Source organism: Nycticebus coucang, chromosome 11 (assembly GCF_027406575.1).
Source record: "Nycticebus coucang isolate mNycCou1 chromosome 11, mNycCou1.pri, whole genome shotgun sequence".
NCBI lineage: Eukaryota > Metazoa > Chordata > Mammalia > Primates > Lorisidae > Nycticebus > Nycticebus coucang.
In genome coordinates, this window is record NC_069790.1 from 109,065,107 (window position 1) to 109,076,710 (window position 11,604).

General features: G+C 35.1%; 1 protein-coding gene across 1 annotated transcript in view; it reads left to right on the forward strand.

Moving 5' to 3' along the window:
• Nucleotides 1-11,186, forward strand: part of AKR1D1 (aldo-keto reductase family 1 member D1) — a 78,662-nt gene extending 67,476 nt beyond the window's left edge. Inside the window, exons 6-9 of the mRNA XM_053608618.1 lie at nt 1,466-1,575; nt 2,642-2,807; nt 6,358-6,440; nt 9,820-11,186. Of these exons, the coding sequence (XP_053464593.1) occupies nt 1,466-1,575; nt 2,642-2,807; nt 6,358-6,440; nt 9,820-9,862 (402 nt within the window). The 3' untranslated portion in view covers nt 9,863-11,186. The remainder of the gene's footprint in view (nt 1-1,465; nt 1,576-2,641; nt 2,808-6,357; nt 6,441-9,819) is intronic.
• Nucleotides 11,187-11,604: the final 418 nt, after the last annotated feature.

Sequence of the window (11,604 nt, forward strand, 5' to 3'; positions counted from 1 at the left end):
TTACTCAAGAAATCCTTGCCCTGGGCAAGTCTTTTGACTTCTCCTAATTTATGTTACTTTAGAAAAAATATTTGAAAGTTCAAAGTAACCAAAATTTTTTGAAGAAGAAGAAAAATGATGAGCAGGACAAGATCTGCTAGATATTGAGACATGGTATAAAGTCTAAAAATAATGTAAAGAATCAACATACCAATAATTGGAGAATAACAAGTATCTTAAAATGGGCCCAAGTTGAATAAAAAAGATAATATAGAATAAAGTATCACAAGCTAATGGCAAAGAGATAAATTTTTCAGTAAATAGTGTGATAAAACACTTAGTTCTTAAGAATAGTTCTTAGTTCTATAAGAATAGTGTCAATGGAAACAAACATAGATCTCTGCCTCATATTATACTGCAATGTTAATGTCTCTTTCATCAGATGTAAAAGAAAGGAAATCGTTTGTAAATACAACAAAAGAATTTTAATTTTCTGGAGCTATTGATAGAAAAGAAAGCCATGAAAAAAATATAAAGAAAAGTTGGTAAATTTAATAGTATAAAAATGCTAAACTCTGGGTGGCGCCTGTGGCTCAGTGGGTAGGGCGCTGGCCCCATATGCCGAGGGTGGCGGGTTAGAACCCAGCCCTGGCCAAACTGCAACAAAAAAATAGCCAGGCATTGTGGTGGGCACCTGCAATCCCAGCTACTTGGGCAAGAGAATCACCTGAACCCTGGAGTTGGAGGTTGCTGTGAGCTGTGATGCCACAGCACTTTACCGAGGGTGATAAAGTGACACTCTGTCTCTAAAAAAAAAAAGCTAAACTCTAAAAATACCAGGGAAAAATTAAAGAGCAAACAAATAGGTAATAATATTTTTTAAATCTAATTTTAAAAGACTTATATCCTTATGAAGTAAAAGTGAATGAAAAAAAACCAATAAGGAAAAAAAGCCCTATGGCTCAACAGAAAAAATGAACAGAAATTCGCAAAAGACAAATTGCAAATTGGTAAACATGAAAAATTTTCAATTCACTATTAATTAGAGGAACTTAAATTTAAGTATGATTTTTGTTGCACATAAACTGGCAAAGTTTTTTTCTTATTTGTAAATATAATGCTCCATGTCAAGTGATGAAGTGCTAATGAGTATCAGTTGGATCAGCCTTATTGGAAAGCAATTTGACAATATGCATTAAGAGCCTTAAAAAATGGGGAAAAAAATGAAACAACACGGTATAAAAAAATTAGGGGAATGATTAAATAAATTATTATAAGACATTTATATTATGTGAAATCTTAGCAAAAGATGTTCTGGAATCATTTTGGAGTAAGAATAGTGAACAATATATGAAGAGAAAAGGCAAGGAAACAAAATGTAATATACAGTATAGAGAAGATTATTAAAGAACTTTTTAAGTATATAAAATTATATTCAACTACACAGCCTTAATTTTGTGCTCTATTCTCCAATGTAACCACACAGGTCGAGTGCCACCCATATTTCACCCAGTCAAAACTCTTGAAATTTTGCCAACAACATGACATTGTTATTGTTGCATATAGCCCTTTGGGGACGTGTAGGGATCCAAACTGGTGAGTACCTCTCTTCAGAAAGTATTTCCTTTTGTATAGAGTATGAGGCTAATATAAATAACTGTATTTGATTAGAATGACTTTTTTTGGCCATGTGATATTAGGAAAGTAACTTAACCTCTTTAAGTCACTATTCATTCATGTATGTGAACTAGAGCTCTCCAAAGTATTGTAAAAATCAATTACATGGTATGTATGAAATTACTTATCAGTGCCTAACATAAAGGAAATAATCAATAAATGTTAATTTAGGTCAGATGGGGTGGCTCGCACCTGTAATGCCAGTGCTTTGAGAGGCCAAGGCAGGAAGATCACTTGAAAGCTTGAGGTTAGGGGTTCAAGACAAGCCTGGACAATACAGTGAAATCTTGCCTCTAAAACATAAAAAAAAAAAAATTAGTTTACTTTTTGACAAAGGCATTTCAATGGCCATGTTTCAAAAAAAATTTTTTTATGGTTTCTGAGCTTTATTTTTTTATATATTATAATTTTTTTTATTGTTTAGAATTCATTGAGGGTGCAAAGAATTATGTTACACTGATTGCATTTGTTAGGTAAAGTCCCTCTTGTAATTGTGTCCTGCCCACAAGAGGAGTGCCATATACTATGTCCTCCTTCCTCCTCATGTTTCAAAATTTTTGAACCTTTTGAATTTTGTATTCCATGTGATACATTTCTGATGGTGATGTGTTCCGCAGATTTAAGCAGAAATCTTTCTACACTAAGATGATTCTAAGAGTTGTGCCTCTGTTTCTCCCACTTCAGTTTTCCTGCTTTTCCCTTTATACCTACCTCCTACCCAGTTCTCTCTGCAAGACTCTTCCAAAAGAATGTTATTTACTCTCTGAAGGAGGCAGCTCCTTCATCTTCCCTTACTCTCTTGAGACACTGAGACACTCTTCATTCAATGAATTCTCTGCACTCAGAGAAACTGGCTATAGGTGACCTCAGGCATCCTGGTAGGAGACCAGCTGAATGGGGAGACAGAGGAGTTGGGTGACTGATTAACCCTTGATTCTCATCCTTCAGGCTAAATATGATGCATGTTTTGATTTTTATTTTAAAGGGTGAACATGTCTGTTCCACCTTTGCTAAAGGATAAACTTCTAAATTCACTGGGGGGAAAGTACAATAAGACAGCAGCTCAAGTTGTTCTGCGTTTCAACATCCAGCGAGGGGTGGTTGTCATTCCCAAAAGCTCTAATCCTGAAAGGATCAAAGAAAACTTTCAGGTAAGAGAATTGCTTTCGTAAATGTGAAAAAAAAAATAGCTATATTTGTTGGTTTTGCTTTTAGGGAAAGTTCCATTCATCTTACTAAGAAACTAGTAAGGCTTTCATATTTTATTTTATTTCAGCTCTTGATCCATGATGTCCATATCTGAATGTAATTGTAGCTAAATTTGAGACATTTCTAATATTTCAGTGATTGCTCATGACTTGCACATTATCCAGCTATATTATGTCTTCCATTTCCTTATTTACTTTTTTTCTTTGTAAGTTAACATTGCTAATAAGCTGAATTGACTCTTGACATTACCTACTTACTTCACCACCACAACAGAAATAGAATGAATAAAATTTTTAATTCATAATAATCAAGGTTTTACCTTCTTAGTAGCTCTGATAGAAGTTGAGGACAAATTTGAAAACTATTGAAGAGGTTCATTTAGATTTCATGAGTGCTAATTGCCTTTATTCTCTCTACAAATGATCCATGAACACCATTGTAACTTTTAGGTAAGAAAAGAAGCCACTAGACAAAGGAGCAATTGGTTTACTCTACTAGCACCGAAAACTTAACTGCTAGGCAAATACAACCACATAAAAATACCATATAAATGAATTATCTATTGGTTAATAATTTAAATTTCATAAGTAAATTGTTTAGTTCTATTCATAATTAAAGATAAGTAAAAATGAGATAAATGTAAAATGACAGAAAGTAAAAATGAGATATTTGTCTCTTCCCAAAGGAAAGTAATCAAAATGTTTGATAATATTTAAAAAAGAAAGCACTTTCATGTACTATTGCTCTTAATGTTAATTGGCAAAAGTTGAAGGAATAGGATATATTTTTCCAGATTCATCAAAACTCAAATGCACATACTGCATATCTCACTCATATATGGAATCTTAAAATGCTGATTATGCAAAAGTAAAAAACAAAATGGTGGTTACCAGAGGCTAGGGTAGTTGTGGGGGATGGGGAGATGTTAGTCAAAAGATAAGTAATTACAGTTAGATAGAAGGAATAAATTTCAGAAGAGCTATTATATAGCAAAGTAAGTAAGTTAATGATGACATAGCAGGGGTCCTCAAACTGTGGCCCATGGGCCACATGAGGCGGTGTGATTGTGTTTGTTCCCATTTTGTTTTTTTACTTCAAAATAAGAGATGTGCAGTGTGCATAGGAATTTGTTCATAGTTGTTTTTTTTTTAAACTATAGTCCGGCCCTCCAATGGTCTGAGGGACAGTGAACTGGCCCCTTGTTTAAAAAGTTTGAGGACCCCTGAATATAATATATACACAGAGAGTGGATGTTATGTGCTGTTACCACCATGGGGGAAATGGGAAATAGCTAAATGTACCTTTACTTACAAAATATTAATTAAAAAGTCTTATAGAATATTTACATTTTATAAAATATTTCTCATTTTCCCTACATATGGTGGCATTTTTGGACACACTGTATATGAGGTTATGTATTTGTTAATAACCTAGATTTAACCATTCCAAACTGTATATATGTTTCAAAATGTCATGTTATACCAGTGATTTTCAACTTGCGTACTGTGAAAAATTTTAAAGATAATTAAGTGAATTATTTTCAAAAGAAATTCAAAGCATAGTAAGTATATGCTCTTTTTTACTTTGATCAACACAATTTAAATGTGCCACGAAAGTTTAACAAAAGGTGAAGTGTGCCATGAGATTAAAAAAAGGTTGAAAAATACTGTTATACATAATAAAAGCATACAATTTAAATAATTAAATTCAAATGCACATATCCACTGACTCAGCAAAATGACTGTGTAGATGTATTAACATACATAGGCATGTGTGTACACACATACATATGTTTATTACAGCATTATTTATAATTTTCAAAAAAATAGAAACAATTTTCAATAGGATTCTATAAAATACATCATGACATATTTGTATACTGAAGGTTTTTTAGACACAGGGCTCTCACTCTGTCACCCAGGCTGGAATATAGTGTCACCATCATAGTTCACAGCAGCCTCCACCTCATGGGCTCAAGTGATCTTCCTGCCTTAGCCCCCCCATGAAATATTATAGTCATTTAATGATGTAAGTACTAACATGAGAAGGTATCTATGATATTAGATGACTATCTTTGGAGCCTTTTTGCTACTATATGATGGAATGCAACTCAAACTTAAGCTAAAAACAAAAAAGAGAGAGACAGAGACAGAGGTGAAGGATCAAGCCTATAATCTCAGCAGTTTAGGAGGCTGAAGTGGGAGGATCACTTGAAGCCAGTAGTTTAAGTGTGGGCAACATAGTGAGATCTCTGTCTCTAAAACAAGTTTTATTGATAGCTAGGCATAGTGGTACACACTCATAGTTGTAGCTACTTGGGAGGCTGAGGCAGGCAGATTACTTAAACCCAGGAGTCAAGGCTATAGTGAACTATGTTGGTGCCACTGTCTCCAGCCTGGGTCACACAGTAAGATCTCACTTCAAAAGAAAGAGGAAGAAAAGAGATATAATTTTATCTCTAGGGTGGCAGAGAATTCCTAACACCTCCAGATTAATCATTTACTATTCCTCAGTAAAGATGACCACAAATAAAGCCTTCTGTCAGGGTCTCTATCAGTGAAGATTGGCCTTTTGTGAGTCACAAACCATCCTCATATAAATCTTTGTGACCAGTAAGTAGGATGCCCTTATTGGCCTCCTGGGCTATGTCTCTCTCTATTCCCTTGCTGAAGGAGGTGAGGTTATGTGCTAAAGGTGGTGAGGTCATGTGTCAAGGCCACATTACCAGGGTAATGAGAGGAAAGGAAAGTTCATAAAAGGAAAAAGGGAGATTTTGCTATTAGCAAAAAAAGGAAAGTACGATAAAGAGTTTTATCAACTGATAATACTTTAACATTTACCAAAATGCCTCATATTAAAAAGTAGGTGACATAGATTTCCACAGTCTTAAAAAAGTAAGAAATCAACCACATGACTAATATGTAGGTTCATTAAAAATATATAAATGTTAATAAAGGGCAATTATATAACCAGAACATAAATAAAGTGTCAAAGCTAATGAAAAAAACAAAACAATGAAAATTTAATTGGAATAAAAAGGCAGAGGAGACATGATAAATGATGACAGAAAGGAAAGGATTTAAAGGATAAAACTAAATGAAAAGTTTAAAAAAATAAGCAAATTTAGCTACTTGGGAATAATTTTTAAGCATACAAAGGCAGTAGTCTAGAATCAAAAGCTCAGCATCTTATGTAGAAACAATAAGAATTTTTCATATTTGAAATTTTGTTTCATATTTGGAAGTAATGTATGGAGTTTTCTGCAAGATGTCCTCAGCAGGATTGTCTCAAAGAAGGTAAAGGGCAGACAGACTGTCCAGCTCCATATTGAAGGGCAGCAGCCCCCTCAACACACACACACACACACACACACACACACACACTAGTACGACTCATCTTAGACATTTACAGAGATGCTCATACATCTCCTGAAGAGCTCCATCTTTGACAAACATTAGCTAAATGTTCTGTCTTGTATTTTTATTATTTCAGATATTTGACTTTTCTCTTACTGAAGAAGAAATGAAGGCCATTGAAGTATTAAATAAAAATGTCCGTTTTGTGGAATTGCTCATGTAAGTTCTGAGGATCATAAATTGGGTACTGGAGTATTGCAGTGTTAATGTCAACAAACAGGGATCATATGATGAACCCTGACCTATATCCATAGACAGCACAAGGGCAAAGCATGGTGGGCAGCATATTCTGAATATTAACACACTTGGGGGAAATACTTCCACTATCAGAACTTCTAAACTTTTCACCCTATTGAACAGAAGAGTCCTTGGCTCAGCATCTGTAGCTCAAGTGGCTAAGGCACCGGCCACATACACCTGAGCTGGTGGGTTCAAATCCAGCCCAGGCCTGCCAAACATCAATGAAAACTACAACCAAAAAATGGCTGGGCATTGTGGAAGGCCCCTGTAGTCACAGCTATTTGGGAGGCTGAGACAAGAAAATTGCTTAAGTCCAGGAGTTTGAGGTTGCTATGATGCCACAGCTCTCTACCCAGGATGACAGCTTAAGGCTCTGTGTAAAAAAAATAAAAATAAAAAAAGATTCTCCAAAATTGATCATATCCTAGGCCACAAAAAAAAAAAAAAAAACCCTCAACAGAATCAAAAGAATTGAAATTTTATCTTGTATCTTCTCAGACCATAAGGCACTAAAGGTGGAACTCAACTCTAACAAAAACGTTCAACCCCACACAAAGGCATGGAAATTAAACAACCATCTGCTGAATGACAGCAGATGTGTGCAAATTAAACAGGAAATCATTAACTTCCTTGAGCATAACAACAATAATGACACACGCTACCAAAACCTGTGAGATACTGCAAAAGCAGTTCTGAGAGGAAAATTTATCGCTTTAGATGCCTACATTTGAAAAACAGAAAGACAGTGTATCAACAAACTCACAAGCCATCTTATGGAATTAGAAAAAGAAGAACAATCTAAGCCTAAACCCAGTAGAAGAAAAGAAATATCCAAAATCAAATCAGAGATCAATGAAATTGAAAACAAAAGAATCATTCAGAAAATTAATGAAACAAGGAATTGGTTTTTTGAAAAAATAAATAAAATAGATAAACCATGGGCCAGACTAACTAGAAATAGAAAAGTAAAATCTCTAATAACCTCTATCACAAATAATAAAGGGGAAATAACAACTGATCCCACAGAGTTACAAGAGATCATCTCTGAATACTATCAGAAACTCTATGCCCAAAAATTTGACAATGTGAAGGAAATGGATCAATATTTGGAATCACACCCTCTTCCTAGACTTAGCCAGGAATAAATAGAGCTCCTGAACAGGCCAATTTCAAGCACTGAGATTAAAGAAACAATAAAAAAGCTTTCAACAAAAAAATGCCCTGTTCCTGGTGGCTTCACACCAGAATTCTATCAAACATTAAAGGAAGAGCTTATTCCCATACTGCAGAAATTATTCCAAACAATTGAGGAGGAAGGAATCTTCCTTTAGGCTAAGGACTCTGAGAAGAATTAACTCATACTATTCATATGCTAAAACAACAGTAGCATCTTTATTGAAAAAACATATTTATTTTTCCTAAAAATAAAGATCACATGAGCACAAGAATATGAGGTTGCTGTGAGGGAGGCTGACACCACTGCACTGTAGCCTGGGCAACAAAGCAAGACATTGTCTGAAGAGTTTGAGAGAGAGAGAGAGAGAGAGAGAGAGAGAGAGAGAGAGAGAGAAAAGAAGAAGAAGAAGAAGAAGGAGGAGGAGGAGGAGGAGGAGGAGGAGGAGGAAAGGGAAGGAAGGAAGGAAGGAAGGAAGGGCGGGAGGGAGGAAAGAAGAAAGAAAGGCCAGTTTCTGGGAGAGAGGCATGATAATGCAGTAGAAAGAGCACTGGAATGGAAACTAAGAATCTCAAGTTTCAGAAAAATAATTTCTTACCAACAAGATGTTAGATTCTAGCTCTACCTATTAACTGATTACCACAATCAAAATTCCTTACACACTTTCAAAATGTTGCTATGTCCAGCTAACCTACTGAAGTGACCCCTTATTCTCTAAATATTGCAGTCCTTTAAAATAAAAGTTTACACATGTACACAATACACACATCCACAGGTACACTTTTATACACACACAAACATACACAAACATTTTTTCTTAATTATTGTCCCCATTGGTCTTTATTCAAATCACCTGGATCTTTTTTTTTTTCAGTCTTCTTTTTAAATGTGAATTTAGAAAATACTCACTAAGATAATTCTTATAGTTTAGATGTGATCTTGTTGGTGCCACCAATTTTCATGAGTCATAAAGTGCTCTGACTGTGCTAATCTTGAATTTCTGAATTAATAAAATAGCTTCTTGGAAACTTTCTTGTAGAAAAATTGTTTGACATTAAAAGGAACCACGCATTCTCAAGAACAAAAAGTAAACGCAAGCACATAATGCTTTGCTGAAATTAACAGTTATGGGTTAATTAATAGCTCTTAAAGATAAACAATGTCTATTGAATAAATACTGAATTGTCAAGTTAAGAAGAGATAGTACAATGTAATCAATCCACCAAAGTACTGATTTTTTCACAGATAGTTGGTGACATTAGTCAGTTTGACATTGACATATCAAATACCGATTTTAGCAAGACTGGAGAAAAAATAACTCACACTGGGAAATAACAGGAAAAAAATTGAAATGTGGAACAAAGATTAGGCCCCATTAATCGTGTATCATTTAGGGATGCTGGCTCACTGTTCTTTTCTATTTTTCATCCAATTGATCTTTGACATTTGAGAGCTTTCTAAAAATATATTTTACTTTAAAGTTCATGATACTTGAAGAAAACTAAATGTTGCATGTCTTCCATGACAGGGACACACACACACACTTGAGACCTTTTATGGACTGTTTGACCATTGCTAGTTGGGAGATAAATTCTCTGTCTCCACCATCATCATCATCATCATGGAAACTTATTTTGATAGTCATCACTTTTCTAGTTCTCAAACTTTCAGGAGGTCTAATGAAGGGGCAAGTGAAAAGGCCAATAAGGAGAGGGTAACACTGGTAATTAGAGTTCAGAAGAGAAATGTTCATGAAGTTCATTGGAGTAAGGGATGGCTCATGTCAAGAGAGAAGGAGGGAGGGAGGAGGAGGGGAAAGGCCAGCAAACATAGACAGACATGACTGAACTCCAGTGTTTTTGTTCTGTGTGAAATATTGATGTGGCAGCAACCAATACTCCCCCAGCCCAAACACACACACTTACATGCACAATCAGAATGCTGTCTAGAGCCTTAGGTAAAGATTTGGTCTTGAGGGAAGACAAGAGAATAGCATAAGGAAGAAACAACAGGGGGATGAATAAGAGGGGGCAAGGTAGTCAGTGAAATTCTCACAGGATGCTGATGACACTACACAGCTGCACAATCTTGAAATTTTTTCCCTTTGGGGGAATTGTTTTGTAGGTGGAGTGATCACCCTGAGTATCCATTCCATGAAGAATATTAAATTCAGAGAGTTCCTGGGAAGATGCTTCTTGCCTGTGTGTATGCAAGGATGTTGGGATGGGTATTCAAGGATGTGGAAATGAAAGGGGTTTTACTATCCTTAAAGCAGTGATGGAAACATGCTTAACTTTTGTGTAGTAGAAGGGATTTTTACTCAATCACATTGAAAGAAAAATATTTAAATCTGTTGAAATAATTACTGAGAATTTATCAGCTAATATTTTATCAGATCAATGTCTTCTAGGTTTCAGACAGAAAAACATTAGACTTTAGAAAAGACCTCAAAAGCAACATATGAAGACCAGTGACTCATGAATATGGCTGCTACCATTGGTAGTCTGAGTTCTTCAGCAGTTAATAGGACTACAGAGGAGGTGGAGAGCCAGCCTGTGGAAGTGTGCTGGCAATGGCCTTGATGTCTGAACCATTGATTATATGCATATTAGAACAGCCATAATAAGGTTCAGATGTGCATTATTGCATTAACAAGCAAGTAATTTACTGCATCTTGAGTAGAGTGAGAGAGGGCTAAGTGTAGAAAAGTCTTAAAATAGAGCTAAACACTACCGTGCTCAGCAAAGCCATAATGATTTTGTTTTCATTTGTTTCCATCCAATGTGTATTTTTCTGACTTTTTCCCAGCCTGAAGGATGGATATTTCTTTGTTCTCTCTTGCATCCTTAGAGGGCCTGAGTTTCAATACAACTGGCATCCATACTTGTACTGTCTTACACTCTTGCCCACACTGATCATAGAACCAACACTTTGTGAAGTGGTTTGAAATAACCAACATACACAAATAAAAACCTACATCGTAAATTTATTCAAAGACAGCTATTTTATAAAAGAAGGCATTCAAAATGGATATTTTAGGGGACACTTGAAAGAACAAGTTTTATAAATTTATTTTACTTAGGACTTTAAGAGTGTTACTGGGATAGCTGTGAAATTGTGAGAAAGTAACAAGTTCAAAAGAACACTGATAATTTTACTGTATATAAATTTTTAAAGAGTGGATAATACTATTAGAATTCAGCAAGAGAGATGTACCTATTTTCAATTCAACTAGAGAAAAATATATTTTATTCATTCATATGAGGTCACTCCTACAGGGCAAGAGAGTTCTTTAAAAAATTATGTTTTCCCAAGACCAATTGCTTATGGATACTCTTCAGTGACCTGAAGACATTTCTGAGAAATTATGACTTTAAAAATGTCATCTATATTCATTGACTGTTTCCATTGATTCTGATATTAATATTTATAATGTTACAATCTAGAAAATATTTTGTTCATAAGAAATAATAAAGTTTGATCATTTGTTTCACCACATGAATCTGCATTCTATTTCTAAGGTGGGGGTTGAGGGGAGAATCATCTGAATCAAACAAAATTAAAAAGCATTTGATTGAGTTCCTAATGGAAAGAGAGCAAAGAAAACTGGGTACCAGATGGATGAAGAGAAACTTAAGTTGTGTTCCCTGTTGTCAAAGCCTTTCAAAATACTTCAAGGGGGATGGTCTAAGCGTGGGAATAGAGACAACACTATCTTGAAAATAGGGTCATTGTATGTGTAATTAAGGTCATATTGATTCCTCACAAAAGAAGGAAATATGTAGACACAGACAACACAACACAACAGGGAGAAACTATGTGGAGATAAAGGCAGAGATCATGGCGATGCTTCTACAAGCTGAGAAACACCAAAGATTGCTGACAACCACCAGAAACAAAGAAGGAAGG